The following is a 17,865-nucleotide window of genomic DNA, read 5'->3' as shown; positions in this document are numbered from 1 at the left end:
TCCGTGCAAGGAAGGCAATCAAGCTTAAACTGGATAAGAAAAACACTTCCTGTGCTAGAGTTTGTGATGTTATCAGTTGGGGTGGTGGTAAGGAGCTGCTCCTGCTTCTTTTTTTACAACACATCCAGTTATTCCTCAATTAACCTGGATTAAGACTTTCTTCCACATTCTGAATTGACAACCCCCCTTTTTTAACATTTTCAAAAAAGAAAGGCAAACTTGTGCATCTCCAGGCATTTTCTAGGTCAAAGTGAGTTGTAATTCCCCGAACTCCCATAACACCAAAAAAGGAAAGAGTCCAGTAGCACCTTTAAGACTAACCAACTTTATTGTCGCATAGTCTGACGAAGAGAGCTGTGGTTCTCGAAAGCTTATTCTGCAATAAAGTTAGTTAGTCTTAAAGGTGCTACTGGACTCTTTACTATTTTGCAACTACAGACTAACGTGGCTAACTCCTCTGGAACTGAAAAAAGGAGGCATCAACCAATGAAATTGCTTAGCAAAAGGAAGTTCTTCACACTGTGCATGTTTAACATGAGGAATTCACTGTCTGGTGTGGCGATGGCCAGCGGGTTAGATAGAACTTCCAGGTTCAGGAACAGTGTACCTCAGAATTACTTATTTAGAAAATTGAGAGGCTTCTTCAGAGACCGGCTTGAAGTGACTCAAATTGAAAGAAATATTTTGGCCTGGTGCCTAAAGGAGAGCAAAGTAGGTGCTGGGAGTGCCTCGTCAAGGAGGGTGTTCCAGAGGTGAGGTGTCACCACTGAATAAACCTGATTTCAAATTGCCACCTGCTTCACCTCAAAAACAAAAGGACCCAAGTCCACTGCGAGCTCCAACCACTCTCACGCCAGTTTGGCAATCGTGTACTCTTTCTATACTTAATAAAGTGCTATGTGCCGATGGAGTTACAGACAATCAAACTCAGGGCTGCCCTTGGGCTCGATCCGGAGACTTCAACGGGTCCAGGATGCTGCTGCGTGTGTCCTAACTGGAGCTTCGTGTAGGACACACATTACGCCTATCTTGCAGGCGATTCGCTGGCTCCCAGTAGAATTCCGGATCTGGTTCAAGGTGTTGGTTTTGACCTGTAAAGCCCTAAACGGACTGGGACCAGCATACCTAAGGGGCCGTCTCTCCCTGTATGTGCCCCAGAGAGCACTTTGTTCAACTGGAAAAAATCTACTGGTGGTCCCTGGCCCTAGGGAGGCTCGGCTGGCCTCTACCAGGGCCAGGGCCTTTTCGGTCCTGGCCCCAACCTGGTGGAACTCTCTGTCTGAGGACACTTGGGCCCGCCAGGATCTTGTATCATTTAGGAGGGGCTGTAAGACAGAGATGTTCCGCCAGGCATATGGTGGAGGCTAATTTTAGCCCATCATTGCCGAGCCTTCCACCGGTCTCCCTCTACAAGGGGTTTGGAGAGTCCACTCCAGCTGGTTGCCCCAAAAGGGGCACAGTATTTTATCTGTTTTTAAAATTGATTTTAAGTTGTATTTTAATCAATGTTGTACCTCGCCCTGCTCCCCGCTTGTGGGGAGGGGGGGTTAAAACCAACCAGCCAGCCAGCCACTCCACTCATACACCATAAATCCTATCTCAGTACTCTCACAGAAATCCTAAAGCTGAGTGCAAATTGTAAAAACCTAGTGCCGATGTATTTATATCAATTACAAAATGTGCAAGTGTCCTGCTACCCCCAAATATAAAGGGAGGAAATATAAACAAGGTTCATATAATGTCCAGGATGGACCGTTCTGTGCCAAGGATGATATTTGGAAATATCATCTGGGACTACTTACTTTGATGCATGTGAGCACTTTGGATTGGACTCCTTGACAAAGTACTTTATTAAGTAGAGAAAGAGTACATGATTGTCAAACTGGAGTGAGAGTGGTTGGAGCTCAGGGTAGATTTGGGTCCTTTTGTTTTTGTGCTCATACCCACAAGAGCCTCTGTTGGTTTTTTTACCTGTTTCACCTCTTCAGGTAGGGTCACAGGTAGCAGCACTTGGGGAAATGATTTTAAGCGGCTGGCCAGGCCATATGGGAGAAGGCATACCAGCAGCCATTGAGTAAGCTAGTGTTTTCATACCCTGCTTTTTTTACATCCCTGAAGCATTTGGCTGAACATTATGGGAACAGGATGCTGGACTAGTTGAACCAGTGGTCTGATCCGACAGTTTCTTCATACAATCTCATGTAAAGGCAGGGCTTTTTATCAGCTGAAACGTGGTGGAACGGAGTTCCGGAACCTCTTGAAAATGGACACATGGCTGGTGGCCCCGCCCCCTGATCTCCAGACAGAAGGGAGTTTAGATTGCCCTCCACGCCATGCCCTCTGTCTGGAGATCAGGGGGCAGGTCAACCAGCCATGTGACCATTTTTGCCGAGGGCAATTTAAAAACTCCCCCTTGTTCCAGCTGACCCAAAATGATATCATTGGTCCTGGGAGCATGTGCACACTTTGCACGCGCTCATGTGGTACCAGGGACACCACCTTCTGTCAAGAATACTGGCAACCCACTGAGTTCCACCACCTCTTTTCCCAGAAAAAAAGCCCTGTGTAAAGGCATAGCCAGCCGTACCCAAGGAGGTTGTGGCGGCCAACTGTGACTACAGAACGTGTGAAATGAGTTCCTTTTCTCGCCTCTGCAGAACTGCCATTACAACACAGAGGGTGAACGCTGCGAGAAGTGTAAAGATGGTTTTGTGCGGAACTCTTCTCTCGATGGATCTCTGCAGTGCGTGGGCTGCCCGTGTCCTCTTTCGGTTGCTTCGAACAAGTAAGCCTCTCCTGCAGAGCTTTCCTCCCTCCTCGGTTTGTGCCTCCCTACTGAAACTGCTCCGGAAGGGATGGGTTAACCACTCTTCTTAATTTTGATTCCTTTAATCTCTATGCATTTCCCTAATATGGACCTGCTCTCGGTATTAATGCCAGTTGCCAGGTAATAAAAAGAGGAAGGAATGACCAATTTTAGAGACACTTCAGATATTAAAGAAATGGCAAGTGCATGCTTGTATACTGGAGTGTCTAGTGTGAGCAGAATGCAGGACTAGAACCGGCAAGACAGGATTCAAATCTCTGCTTGCTGTGAAACTTCTCGGGTGACGGGCTAGTTGATAGGTTGGAACTTCCAGAGCATTTTGGCTGACAAGATTTCCATCAGTGAAACATGACTGGGTCTCCCTTCTGCAGCAGCCCAAATAATCCCCCAAATGCTCTGTCCTTGAAGGACAACATTTTGGAGGGCATTTGGGGCTGCTGTGGGAGAGAAGTGAGAGCGTTGTGTTCCATCAGCAGAAAGGCCTTGTGTGATGCAAGTAGTCATCACTCAGCCTTATCTCCCTCAGAGCCAAGCTACAAGTGACGCCCGACACAGGTTGGACACTTGTCAGCCTCCCTCAAGTTTTGATGGGAAATGTAGGCATCCTGGTCTTGCAGCTGTAATGGAGAGCCAAGCTGTAAAACCAGGACGCCTACATTTCCCATCAAAACTTGAGGGAGGCTGACAAGTGTCCAACCTGTGTCAGGCGTCACTTGTAGCTTGGCTCTCAAAAGGTTGTTGTGAGGACACGCTGATCCATGAGCTCCTTGGAGGAAGCACTGGTTTTCCTTACGACGACGACGATTTATTTTATTACTTTCATTCAGTGTTGGAAAACACAGGGTGCTGCTCAAAGAAAAGTGAAAACAAGGCTTTGCCCACGGCTTTTCCAATCCACTGATTGTACCGGAAAGAACAGAACCGTATAGTGCCTTTGTACTGACCAGGGTTCTAGTCCCTAGTCTAGTTCGGTCAGCTCTGAGTGGCCTTAGCAAGTTAAGCTCTTCTCATTCTACATCTGGGAAGTAGGAAAAACAGCCTGTCTCAGTGAGTGGTTGTTGGATGAGCAAATCTTTGTCAACGTGCCTAAGAATAACGATGGACCATTTTCCTCTCTGCATATTTAAGAAGAGCAATTCTAAGAGGCAGTTTAGACATTCAGGAACATCGTGTAATACAGTCCTGATGGGACTGTACCACTTTATGAATTTGGGGAACAGTACATTTCAGAGGCCCCGTGGCGCAGAGTGGTAAGCGGCAGTACTGCAGCCCAAGCTCTGCTCACGACCTGAGTTCGATCCCGGCGGAAGCTGGGTTCAGGTAGTGGGCTCAAGGTTGACTCAGCCCTCCATCCTTCCGAGGTTGGTAAAATGAGTCCCCAGTTTCCTGGGGATAAAGTGTACATGACTGGGGAAGGCAATGGCAAACCACCCCATAAAAAGTCTGCCAAGAAAATGTCGTGATGTGACATCCCCCCCATGGGTCAGTAACGACTCGGTGCTTGCACAGGGGACTACCTTTACCTTTACCTTACATTTCGGAGGTCCTCCTTCCCTGTCTCCTTGCACAGGGAAAGCTAGAATGTGTGGGAGAAACGTTATTCCTAGTTTTCCATGTGCAAGGAGCATTTGATTTGGGCAAAACATGTAATTTCCCGAAGGGATACTGTGATGTAAACTTTTCTCAAGGTTTGAATCAGTGCTGAAGTCTGTCACGACAAGGCATCTTGCTGCTGCTGAGTGTTGGGCTTGTGTGCTCCCTGAGGGCTCATTTGGCTTTGTAATAATGTTTAAATGAGAGGATGCTCATTCTATCTTGGACTTGATTTTTTCCCTCTTGGCAAGAATTACTGGTGCTTTTCTCTCCTGCTGTGTGTCTCCCCTCCCCAGCTTCGCCATCGGATGTATCCACAAAGGCTCTACCACTCAGTGTCTCTGCAAGCCCGGCTACGCTGGAGTTTCCTGTGAAAGGTATATCACGCGTATCACCTGTGACACTCGCATCCCTGAAGTGCGTCGTGCCGCCCTGCCTCTTTCAGTTCCCCTGAACAGCACTGCCCCCAGAATCTCACTGGATCCCCATTCAGTTAAATCCCGATCGGATTACTAAGGCTGGCTAGAACGAGCGTTACCCCAAAACCGTTGATCTTGGAGTTCAGAAGAACTCTTGAGGGCACACTTTTTATCAAATAAAATGGATAAAAACAAACCTTATTTTAAGAAACTGTATAATCCACTTTGTCCGCGAGAAAGAGGAATTATAAATAAATTTTTAAAAAATATAAAGTTTTTTTTATGTACATTCACTTGTCTCAACTTCCAGCCCAATAATGGGAAAAAATATAAAACAGCCAAAGGGAAAAAAAAAAGTTCAAAATACAAAATAGTAAACCTTACTAAATATGTCCCTAATATCTTCCTTTCCTAATTACCTAACTTTACCAACCCCCTAGCCTTTCCTAAAAGAAAAACAAAACCCTCTCAGACATCTCTGATATATGCTCATATCCCCCCTGAATCTCATCCTCTTATTTAATCAGAACACTACACTCCTGGTTTATTTGCTCTCATTGGTTCTCTCTCTCTTCTGTCACTCACAGTCACTTTACTTCTCATGCACACATATTTTTATGTACTTATTTAAAACATTTCCATGCCCCTTTCCCACATGGATTCACAAGGCAGTGAACATCAGAATATTTCAACATGAAAACATTTACAATAATATATATATACGATAATTCATTAAAAACATATAACACATATAATATCAAAATGAGGGAGGAAGGCAAATAACAGTCACGGGTGGTATGCCAGACACAACCAAAAAAGTCTTCACCCACTGGTGGAAGACAGCAGTATAGACAGACAGATCTCCCTGGGGAAGGATTTCCAAAGGTTTGGTGCCATGACCAAGAAGGCCCCTTCTCAGATTGCCACTCTTCTAGTTTCAGGTGGCAGGAGGAACGGAAGCAGGGCTTCGAAAGATGACTGGAGTGGACTGGTACATTCATATGGGAGAATGAGGTCCTCCCAGCCTCCACCAGCCACTTGGTTTGGCTGAGGAAATGCAATAAGCCTGTCAGGCTGTGGCTTGCTAAAAGTTGCAACTCAGCCTGCCTCTTGCAATACGACAAAACTCCATTGGTTTCAAAAGGCTTTACTGGAGATAAACAACCATTAGAGTACACATTCCAAGATACACGGATCTTAGCTGAACTAGGAAATTGTTACGAATGCCAAGCAAAGGATGAGGTACAGAATAAGCAGTTCCCTGCAGGCCCCATCCTCCCCCACAGTTCTCAAAACAAACAGCCAGAGGGTGAGAAAGTGAAAGTTTCTCAAGGGTGTTGGAAAGGCAGATATATGTAGACACAACAGTCTACCTTGAGAATGCACCTGCTGGGCTTCCTTTAAACTGGTTTTTTTTATCCATAGGTGTGCTCCAGGTTACTACGGAAACCCTTTAGTGATTGGCAGTACCTGCCAGCCTTGTAATTGCAATGGGAACACTGACCCCAACATGCTGTTCAGCGACTGTAACTCATTGGATGGATCTTGCACAGGCTGTATGCACCACACAGCAGGACGGCTGTGTGAACTGTGTGCCCCTGGTTATTATGGCGATGCGGTGTTGGCAAAGAACTGCACTGGTAAGCATGCTCCAGCGTAGGTATGCATGCATTCCTAGGTATGTGTATCAACTCTGGAGCCAAAGTGCAAGCAAAAAGCAAAAAGTGTGTTCCTACACAAAAATGGTAAGATACATGTATTGGGGCCAAAAAGAGGGAAATTAACGTACAACCAACACACCAAGCAATAAACCAAAAGGTTCAGGAGCAGATAAAATCTATTATAAGAAGATATATAATCTTAGTAAAACAATTGTGTTTTATACACAAGGTATGTATGTTAAAAAAACAAAAAAAAACCATACAGATCAAAGTAAGAAAATATGTAGATAAAAAGCATGTAGACCAAATGCATGTCAACTACCTAGTCTTCAGTGGTTTCTAAAAAAGGGGTATTGATTCATATTAGCATGATAGATGGTTGGATTATGCTTAATATCTCTTTACAGGCCCAGTTTTGGAAAACTACGATATACTATTTCCACTGCATAATATATTTGCAAAGTCATTAAATGCCATATATTGGTAGTCAGTGGAGTATATTGGCAAAAAGATCATTACCAGCTCCACTTAAAAGCAAAGCAGTAGAATGAATGCTAGAGGAAAACTCCTGTAGGCACTAAAATTGCATGCCCGTATCCTACCAATAGAGTTATTTCAAGCTACAGAAATTGAGTCCATCAAAATCTTGACAAGAATCTGTCAACAAATATAGAAAAGAAAACAATGATTCACTGACTGGAAACTCTCAGTATACATTCTGATTCCAAAAACGGAATGCCAAAGAGTGCAGCAATCAGACTATGACGTTAATTTCCCATGCAAGCAAAATAATGCTCAAAATTCTTCAGCAAAGACTCTTGCCATATGTGGAATGAGAAATGCCAGATGTTGAAGCTGAATCTAAAAAGGAAGAGGCACTAAGGACCACATTGCAAATTTACAGTGGCTAATGGAACAGATGAGGGAATTTCAGAAGAAAATCTGCCTATATTTCATAGATTACAGCAAAGCTTTTGACTGTATGGATCATGAAAAGCCTTGGATAGTGTTAAAAAATGGGGATGCCGCAACATCTGATTGTTTTGATGCGCAACCTGTACTTTGGACAAGAGGCTATTGTCAGGACAGAAAATGGGGAAACAGAATGGTTTCCCGTTGGCAAGGGTGTCAGACAAGGATGCATATTATCTCCCTACCTGTTCAACCTCTATGCAGAGCATATCATAAGGAAAACTGGATTAGATCCAGAAGAAGGCAGAGTGGAAATTGGTGGGAGGAACATTAACAATGTGAGATATGCAGATGACACCACGTTACTGGCAGAAAATAGTGAAGGCTTGAAACGACTCCTGATGAAGGTTAAAGGAGAAAGTGCCAGAGCAGGATTACAGCCGAACAATTCAAAGATCCAAAGCAGGATCACAGCACAATTCTCCAGGCTGGAAGCAGCTGCCCAGCGGAGTGGCCCCCTAGCAACGCAAGGCGCTCCTTCCAACTTCGCAGGCTCCCAGACAGAGTGAGAAAAGATGCCCTAGAGACCTGTTGAGCTGCTGCAGAGTCTTGTGGGGAGTTTCTTCACGCCATTCATTTGGAAGTAGCTGGTGGCACTGTGCTTAGTAGCAACAACTGAGTATCCCATTCAGAATGAAGGATGCTGTGGAGGCGACTGTGGTGTTGCAGTCTTTGGGGGGATCTTGGTTTGTTTCAAGCAGGGGGTGCCCCATAATACACATACTGTGCACATCTCCTTGCAGGAAAAAGAAAAGGTGTAGGAGTCCTATGACTTCACAGGGGGCTTCTGCTCAGACATAAAAGCAGTGGCTTGAACATAGTGGCATACAGTGCAAGCTGCCGCTGTGGGGTCAGCAAGCAGCCCTCTTGGCCCAGAAGTGACAAGCTGCAGACTTCTAAACTCAGTGGGACCAGATCCTTGTGGCGGAAATGCCCGAGCGCCCCCACCCCCAAGCAGCTCAGCATGGGAGGATTCACCACCCCTAGGGTGAAGGTGGTGGCTGTCTCTGGACTAGATCAATGGATTACATTTTTATATAACTAAAAGGCACCACTGATTAATTGGACAGCAGATTTGGGGAAATAATGATTTTTTTAAAACAATCTTTTTCAAAATTGCCTTCTAGGATGTGTTTTCACTACTTTCTATCTCTCTCACATCTGGAAAATAAAACATGATTTTGCCTTTCTTCTCGCCTTGCAGAATGCCGCTGTATGTCCTGTGGGACCGAATCGTGTGATCCTCGGACCGGCCAGTGTCTCTGTAAGCATGGAGTGACAGGTCAGCACTGTGACCGCTGTCAGGTAAAATGTGACTTATGTATTCTTTGGTCCTCCCTGCCCCCTGCAACTCATACATGTTTCTTGTGACGTTTCTTTCCTTGCTCTGTAACGTGACAGTTGTGTAAACGGCAGTGATGTAGCCACAGTCTGCGGCCGCTGCCCACTCTAAGCTCAAGAACCAAGGGGAGGGGGTCATACTGCAGTGATTCTGAAAGTGGGGGCTCCATTCAGAGCAGAACAAATGACATCCAGCGTCTTGTGCTGGGGGGGAGGGGTGAATAAAAAAGGGCACTAGTGAAAAACTTTTCATGGACGGTGGAGAAGAAGGGCAGGGCAAGAGAAGGAGGTTTTTTTTTCCTTTGACCCTGCCTTTCTAATCCAGCCTCTTGCTTCTGAGTAGCAGGCTCTGTGGATAGAGTTGCCAGGTCCCTATACCCTCCTACCGGGAAGGGGCAGAAACTGCCGCTTACCTTATGCTCCCACGGCCGGTGCAGCGACATCACTTCTGGGGGTAACATCGTGCCCCTTAGGAGTTCGCATGAGGTGCGCGTTCCTGGGGTGCCTGCATGTGGTGGGCAACCTCTGGGAGCTTGCCACCTCCCGCCGAGCACTGACGGGTCGGTGGGCATGGAGGCAAATCCCCGGGAGTTTGCCCGCCACTGGCAGTCACCTGGGAAATCTACCTAGGAATATTCAGGGCACGTCCATCACTTGAGCCAAGAAGAACCTGGCCTGCAGCAGAAAGGTGTGTACTGTAGCTCTCTCTGGTCTCGCCCCCATAGAGGAGACTCCAGGGAAAGCTGCTACCTCAACCACACTAATGCTGGAGCTGGGAAATGGGAACTTGTCAAGAAATCACTCAGTCCATGTGTGTGTCTTTAGTATCCTACCTCAGGGGAAAGTAGCTCCCCCAACAACACACAGTACACTTTCCAGTAGCCAGACTGTTCAGGAAAGCCCACAAGCAAGGCAGGGTCCACAGCCCGCAGCTGAAGCTCAGGGGGCGTTCTTGCCTGTGAAACAGGGCATTCCATTTATCCATATTATCTAAGCCATTGATAGCTGTACAGCGCAACCCTATGCGCGCCTGCTCAGAAATAAATCCCATTATGTTTAATGAGGCTTATTTCCAAGTTCGTGTAAGACTGCCGCCTCTGCTTCCAGGATTAGTCTGGCTGCATTACCGAACCATCAGCTGTTGCCAAATCTCATGAAAGTGAATCCCATAGCTTACCTGTGTATTGTATGATGTATTTCCTTTGGTCTCTCCTGCATCTATGACCAATCACTTTGGGTCACCCTGGCTGATTCCAGACGGCCCTCCCCATCCCGAAACGTCGCGCGGAAAACGCGAAACATCGCGTTTTCTCGCGTGAGTTTTGCGGGACGTCACGCAAAACTCGTGCGAGAAAACGCAGTATTTCGCGTTTTCCGCGCGACGTTTCGGGACGGGGAGGGCCGTCTGGAATCGGCCCCTGTGTTCTGGAATCAAAAGGAGAGAAACTTGTCTGCATTTGCTTTCTTCATACCATGCATACCGTTTTTAACCTGTTAAAAATCAAATATACCTCCTTATTGGACACTGGTATGATAAAGTATGGACACTCTTAAGCTTAGACTAGGTATCTTCACAACTTAAAAGTAATACATAATTTGTTTCAATCCACTAATTTTCTACAACTTAATGGTGCCATTAAGCAGGAGATGTCCATGAAAATATTGTATAATTTCTACTTATTAATCACTGCTAACTGAATATAACATACATAAGAGTTCTGTCAAAAGCATTATTGTGTAATAGATCTGATGTGTGTGTGTATTGGAATTAGATATAATTACTGTTGAAATTTTTGTTGTTATATGATACATTTATAATAAAAGTGTGCGTGTGTGTATAAATTAAAAAGCAAAGTAAATGCCTGAAGAGGTCAACACGGCTATTTAAAAGCTGGAAACGAACTCTGGATCTTTCTTTCCCTTTAGGAAGGGCATTACGGCTATGAGACATGTGCTGGTTGCCAGAGGTGTGACTGCGATGTTGGATCAGTGGGCTCACACTGCCACCCTCAAAGCGGCCAGTGCGGTTGCAAACCGGGCGTGGCTGGCTCCCGTTGCCAGCAGTGCATCCCAGGCTACTGGGGACTCAGCGCCAGCGGCTGCATGAGTGAGTCTCCTTTCACCATAGTTTGGCTCACTAGGAAATAGATTTTTGTTGCCAAGGCCAGAAGTGTAATTTTTTTAAAAAATGCCTTTGCTCAGCTAAAAAGATCCCCCTTTTAAAAATCAGAGTACTGGCCTACTAAATGACAGTATCCATAGAGTCAGGGCTTTTTTTCAGCAGGAACGTGGTGGAACAGAGTTCCGGAACCGCTTGAAAATGGTCACATGGGCTGGTGGCCCCGCCCCCTGATCTCCAGACAGAGGGGAGTTGAGATTGCCCTCCGCACCATATAAACTCCCCTCTGTCTGGAGATCAGGGGGCGGGGCCACCAGCCATGTGACCATTTTCTCCGAGGTCAACCTACTGAGTTCCACCACCTCTTTCCCCAGAAAAAAACCCCTGCATAGAGTTATCCCTTCAGTGTCACCATCTGCTTGGATCAGTCGATGGGTACAAATGAAGCTGCCTTCTGAGTCAGACCCTTGGTCTCGCAAGGCCAGCGTTGTCTACTTTGACCATCAGCACTCTCCGCATCAGGCAGAGGCCCTTTTAACTGGAGATTCCAGGGTATGCAACTTATAATGGTACAAGAAGTTCCCATAGAGGCACGGAGTGGCCTGTGAATAGGTAGCTACAGGAATTGTTGCTTTGGGAAAACAATTTTACAGATTATGATTTTTGACTACTTAAGTAGTCCCTCGGAGTAGTTCAGGAACAGTAAAGAGGTTGGGCTGGTTATGTTTGTTTCGGTTAAATTTCCAGCAGTTCTCCAGTTGCATTTTAATCTTTGATGATTCCAAGGTCTAGCTTGAGTGTGTGTGGGTGGAGGGGATTGTTGTCCCGCATGGATTAAGATGGAGGTAAGTGTGTGTGTTTAAGTCAAGCCTTCTTCCCCCCCCCCCCCACTTTTCCTTTTATCAGAATGTCATTGCAAAGGAGGGTCCTGCAACCCCCGGACGGGAGAGTGCACCTGCTCCAATGGCTTGACAGGGAAGCAGTGTGACACCTGTGCAAAGCAGCATGAAATCCCTGTGGTGGACGGCCCAGACAGCATGAGATGTGAAGGTCAGTCCATTTACTGTCATCTTCTTCCTTCCCTGTTCTAGTCCCAGCTGTGGGTTGGGTCCAGAAGAATTTCTCTCTAACAGAAGGGGAGGTGTGCTTTCCGCCAGTTCTCCCTTCCTGCTGCAGACCACTTGATTTGCTCCTCGTTCCATTTCTGAAGGGCCCCAGTCCTCCAGGAGCAACATTTCAGGGAAATTCACAGGAGAAAGAGAAGCAGAAAAGTTCTGCTCTGCTGGCGGAAGTGCCTTCTGTTAGCGGGAAAATGAGTCTGGATCTGTTATGGTTAGGAAGATTAGGAGATCTTGCCATATAGAGAAACATTGCTACATTCTCAGTGGTTTTAGGCAGGGTGCCATTCAGACCTTTATATGGTTATAAAATTCCGTCAGGAGCGGTTCCAGAAGTAACTTTGTTTTTCTATGTTTCTTGTATTGTGAATATTGTGCCAACTTATGCCAGTAAAGGTTAACTGAACTGAACTGAGATCTTGCCAATCCCAGGTAAAACTCCATCTGCGACGTCAGAAATTATTGCTGCCAATCAGAAAATCATTACAGGACAGTCTTACTATATTAATGGCTCTGCACTTCCATGTCAAAAAGGGAATCTGGCCCAGATCAGTTGTTCTTTGTCAAAATTGGTGAGGTAGCCCCATTGTGGAAGGGAGGATAAAGCGTTATTCTCATGCAAGCTGTAAGAACACAGATGCTCAATTGTCTGGAATGAGCACACCTAAGAGGGAAGCTTCTTTGGCAGCTCTCACTGCCCTGGCTGTTGTTGGTGGTATGGAACCGGAACCCTCCTGTAACAGGAGCAAGTTAGAAAGGGGGAAGCTGCTCGTTATGGGGACTTTTTTTTCCTGCATCTTTTTAATTGGGGGGAGTAAACATTTCTTTGGGTCAGAAGGGACCAAAAGGCATCTCTCCACTTCACTGCAAGGAGGAACCATTCACTGTTCAACTCAGAGCTAAACTACAAGAGACGAATTATGCGAGGACGTGCACGTGAAGGGAGTCACAATGTTAGCCGGGAAGCTGATTTTTAAAAGACAGATCGGAAGGCTTTGTCAATTTCTCTTCTCTACAGAACCAGCAAAGATCACTCCTCAGAGGGTTTGTTAATTTCCTCTTAGTCTGTCAGTTTCACCTCCCCTTCCAGGAGGCGAAGAGATCACCCTCTGAGGAGGGATCTTTGTGGCTCTGTAGAGAGGGGAAATTGGCAGCGCTTTCAGAGCCTTTAAAACTCAGCTTCCCAGCTAACACTGCAAATCCTTTCATGTGCATGTCCTCCTGTAATTCGTCTCTTGTAGTTTAGCTCTCAGCACATTCTCCAGACCAAAACATGCAAGAGAACAAGAATAACAACTTGACTGCGATGCAAATAACTGTAGAGGGTTCATGCAAGTGAAACAAGCTGAATGGGATTTTTTTTAAAAAAGCCAAGGTCATTATCCAATTTAAATTACTTTGAACCTCAGTGATTTGCTCTCTTTTCCCGTGTTCTGTTAGTGATGGGCTGCAGTTACCTGATGTACCTCTAACAAAGTAATAAATAATAGCCTTTGGGCAGTTCAGAGGTAAATTAAGTGAATTGTCTCCTGATAAAGCAACCATAACACACATGGTTCCTTAGAGAATCTGTTGTTTGTTAAGCCCAATCAGTACAAGTAGATACCCATAAAAATATGCAGGTGTGTTTTTATTCAAGTTCAAGTTAACCTTTATTGGCATACAGCAGCAATTCAAGTTATCCACTTACAAAAAAAAAGAACAAAGTTAAAAGAATACTGCATTACAAATACATAAGTACATTTAGAGCTTATTTCCATGATATCCTTTGACGCAACTTCAAAGTAGAGTGGAGAAATTTAGCCACCTTCTCGGTGATATCATAAAAGGAATCGTTCAACAGTCTATAGACCTTGAGCGAGTTAGAGCAGTCCATCATACTAGCTAAAACAGATTTTAAGTATGTTTGACGTATACCAGCATACAAATGACAGTAGGTCTGTTTTTATTTGTAATGCCTCCGATATCCATTCCCCATTCATTCTTTTTCCTGTGTGCATGGTCACGCACTCAGCTTATCAATTGGGCACCATTGTAATAGCATTGCCCCTTTCCGCCAGCAAGTTCATCTGCTTCCTAGGCCTAGGGCACTGGCAGATATGTGTTTTTATAAACTTCAGCTATTGGAACGTTCATAAACATAAGCCAATAGCAAAAGCTCTGCAGTAAGTTGAAGGCAGAGTTCTCTCTGTCAAGAGATGTTCTGATTTTTAAGTCTGTAGCCTTGTTTTTGGTTTTCATTTCGTCCCCCCCCCCTTCCCCGGGTTTAGTGTATTATTAGGGTATGTTGACAAAAACCAGTTTCTGTGAATCTTTATGTCCAGAATTTTTATACTGTCTCGTCATCTTTCCATAGTAACAGACTTCACTCACTTACAGGGATTTAATAAAATAAACGTTCTACAGTATAAATTTAACATCCTATCTCTGTATGGATGTAGGCAAGTTACCTGTCCAGGTGGACTCAGAAGGATCTTAACTAAGAATTGCACGCTTGTTTTCTGTCTCTTAATGAACAGCTTGCGACAGCTGCGTTCTGCTCCTGCTAGAAGATCTTCAGAAGATAGAAGACTCTTTCCCTGCACTCAGACACCAGTTGACCACCCTCAATGGCACCTCCATCGCATGGGCCCGTCTGCACAGCATCAATGGTTCTATGCAAGCTGTCACTGTATGTCAAGCTAGCCAGATGGCCCTCCTCCTGTTTTAGTTTCACTAAAAGAACTTCCATGGCTTTATTTACTCAGCTTCTCTCCTCCTTTACAGAACCACCTGCGTGAGTATCAGAGGTCCGTCAACAGGGCCAGGCAACAGGCAGACGAACTGGAAGAAGAGAACATGGACTTCATTCAAGATCTGAACGCACTGCAACACAAGGTGTTGTGTTTTCTTTTCCGTTCCCCTTCCACAACTACATTAACAGAAGTGGAGACCCGCAACTCTTAACACACCTCTTCCCATATGTATCTCACTGTGTTCTTAGATTTGCAGGGATACCAAATTCCCTGTCATGATTTCCAAAGAAATGAAGGTAAGGAGCTGAGGTTTCTCTGTTTCACCATTCACCTTACAGAATGATCTCTTTAGTGGGAGGCCCCATCTTTTATTTTTCGTAGTCTGGCCAAAACCTGGCTCTTCTCCTTCAGTAGCAGAGACAGAAAATCCTATTAGAGCTTGTTCTTCTACGGGGATGAGCCATCCCCCTGTCTCAGTTCCAATCTTGCTTGCTTGGCTCTGCCAAGACAGGGCCATTATTTTAGTGCAGGTGTGCTACCATTTTTTACTATGATGTTTAGTTTAGCTTGGTTTAACCTCCTTATTAAGCTGCTTTTGGGTGCTCTGTAAATAGAAGTACATAACCACTTAAATAAACGTGTTTCCTGCCAAAAGCTTCTAAGATGCTGTACAGAAGTTAAATGGTACCTGTCCCGGGGACTTCAGATACTTAAGAATATGGTAGCAACATTCCTGATTGGAGTAAGAGAGAGAGAACACATTTTGCTATCCCTGAAAGAAATGCATTAGCTACCAGTTCATTTCTAGGCACAATTCAAAGTGCTGGGCTCTAGCATTAAAGTTGCAACCGCCTTGAGTCTCAGTGAGAAAGGCAGACTATTAATGACATTAATAATAAAAACAACAACAACTTCGCAACTTATATGAAAAAACAAAAAGAGTCCAGTAGCACCTTTAAGACTAACCAACTTTATTGTAGCATAAGCTTTCGAGAATCATCTGATGAAGAGAACTGTGATTCTCGAAAGCTTATGCTACAATAAAGTTGGTTAGTTTTAAGGTGCTACTGGACTATTTTTGATTTTGCTACTACAGACTAACACGGCTAACTCCTCTGGATATATGAAAAAACTGCAGCTTTCTGATATGACACCTATGGAACTGCAAAAGACGGCATTACTTGGAACAGTGTACATTTTACACCAGTACCTGGCTGATACTTGGGTCTCCGGTGGAAACTTGTATCAACTCAGCAAGGCCAATCAATGATCACATACGATCTTCCTTTATTATTGATTGTGTTGGGTGAAATTTGAATAATAATTATATTCAGAGGCTCATCTGCTCCAAGTGAGTATCTGCCTGGCAGTGAAGGTTTTCTACATGTGTTGTGATCTTTGTGCCCCCATGTTTTGCTATATGCCAGAGTCAGGGCCTTTTCTGTGGTGGCCCCATGATTTGTTTCATCTCCACAATGGTTCACCCGAATCAAGGAGTCTTCCAGGCTGCAGCGTGGAATGCACTGACTGTGGTCAGGAGATACAGCAGGAAAAGGCGGTTGGCGGGATGCAACCTTGCTGTCTGTATTATTCAGGGGAGATGTCAGGGAATGCCATCGATTGCCATTCTGTTGGAGAAGATAGAAATAAAGTGAGAATTTTGGGACAGGTTCTGAGCAGCCTTTTTCATTTCCAGAGTTAACATGTTGATTATACTCAGCCTTTCAGTTGAAAATCTGCCATGAAAAGTGGCGATGCCTTAAATTAGATTACCAGCGCTTGCATGTGTAATAGAAGCATACAACTATAAGAGCAGGTGTAGATGTAATGGTACTGATTGCTAAGTGTTTGTAGTAAGATTGCGGTATCTCTTGTGGTCTCTTTTCCTTTTCTTTTGATTTGAATCTCCCCATACCCCCTAACGAGATGAAAGCAGGGTTAACTGTTATGTCATCTATAACATTAACTGCAGTGGAAGCTAACCATGGTTGCCACTTATCCTGGGATGTGAAACTAGATTCAAACCTTGGGTTTAGGTTAAGTAAGGACCCTGGTTAGTCTAGCTGTGGTTAACATTGCTTCTAATGGTAATGGTTAAGGTACGCCCAATAGCAGAGTGGTTCATGTCTCTGAAAAGAGACGAGTGAAGTGAGGGGAGTTTGTGATGTTGCATTTGGCTTCTGGTTACTTAACTTTAGGTAACTGAAGAGCAACATAATTTCTGTGCCAGCTGTACAGAATGGCGGGTGGCATTCATAGGCATTATTTTTTTAAAAAAAACTTCTTTCCCCTACATGTGTGCAAAGTGCTGTCAAATCACAGCAGACTTATGGCAACCCCAAACAGAGATAGAGGTGGTTTGTCATTGCCTGTTTCTGCATAGTGGCCCTTGACTTCCTTGGTGGTCTCTGATCCAAGTACTAACCAGGGATTTTAACTTCAAAGTTCTGATGAGATTGGGTTAGCCTGGGCTATCCACAGCCTTAACTAGTGATACTCATTGCCACAGCATGTCAGTAGAATAGTGAAAATGTGGATACTGTCCAGGATAAGCAATAGCAACTGTTGGAAAGAATAGTTGAAGGATATAATATAGTGTTCAGGGTAAACATAAAATCCGGGCAGAAACTAAGACTGGTGCAAAAGAGTAGTTGGTTGAATCCGGATCCTGCCTTTCTTCCAAGGAGTTCATGGCTGGCATTTCCAGGCACTGCCCAGTCTGCTTTACTTTCAGAGAGATAAATACATTAAAAGGACCTTGAGCTCACTATTTGAACTCAGAGAAGGAATGGAGGGGCTAGATTTGGAAGACAATCTATGAGAAGAGGAGCGTCTCAGATATGCAAATAATGATTGTTTAGCCAACGACTCAAGCTTGCTCCCCAGTTTGTTTACCCAGTGGTCTGGATCTCATCTAAACCATTGACTTTTTTTTTTTAGGCAACTATGACCCATAGAAAAGCAAATCAAGTGACAGAGAGTACAGAAGAGAACTACCAACAGGCAGAGAACCTCATTGTGGACATTGGAAACATTCGGAACAAAATAGATGGTGAGGCACAGTGAGGGTTAAATCTCCC

General features: G+C 44.8%; 1 protein-coding gene across 1 annotated transcript in view; it reads left to right on the top strand.

Moving 5' to 3' along the window:
• Positions 1-17,865, top strand: part of LAMA5 (laminin subunit alpha 5) — a 267,511-nt gene that overhangs the window by 201,132 nt on the left and 48,514 nt on the right. Inside the window, exons 43-51 of the mRNA XM_054980364.1 lie at positions 2,658-2,785; positions 4,717-4,797; positions 6,265-6,479; positions 8,677-8,777; positions 10,740-10,920; positions 11,839-11,982; positions 14,570-14,721; positions 14,817-14,927; positions 17,726-17,837. Coding sequence (XP_054836339.1) covers positions 2,658-2,785; positions 4,717-4,797; positions 6,265-6,479; positions 8,677-8,777; positions 10,740-10,920; positions 11,839-11,982; positions 14,570-14,721; positions 14,817-14,927; positions 17,726-17,837 — 1,225 coding nt within the window. The remainder of the gene's footprint in view (positions 1-2,657; positions 2,786-4,716; positions 4,798-6,264; positions 6,480-8,676; positions 8,778-10,739; positions 10,921-11,838; positions 11,983-14,569; positions 14,722-14,816; positions 14,928-17,725; positions 17,838-17,865) is intronic.

This window comes from Eublepharis macularius, chromosome 5, assembly GCF_028583425.1.
Source record: "Eublepharis macularius isolate TG4126 chromosome 5, MPM_Emac_v1.0, whole genome shotgun sequence".
NCBI lineage: Eukaryota > Metazoa > Chordata > Lepidosauria > Squamata > Eublepharidae > Eublepharis > Eublepharis macularius.
Note: the sequence above shows the minus strand (reverse complement) of the source record. Positions and strands in the feature narration are given on the sequence as shown.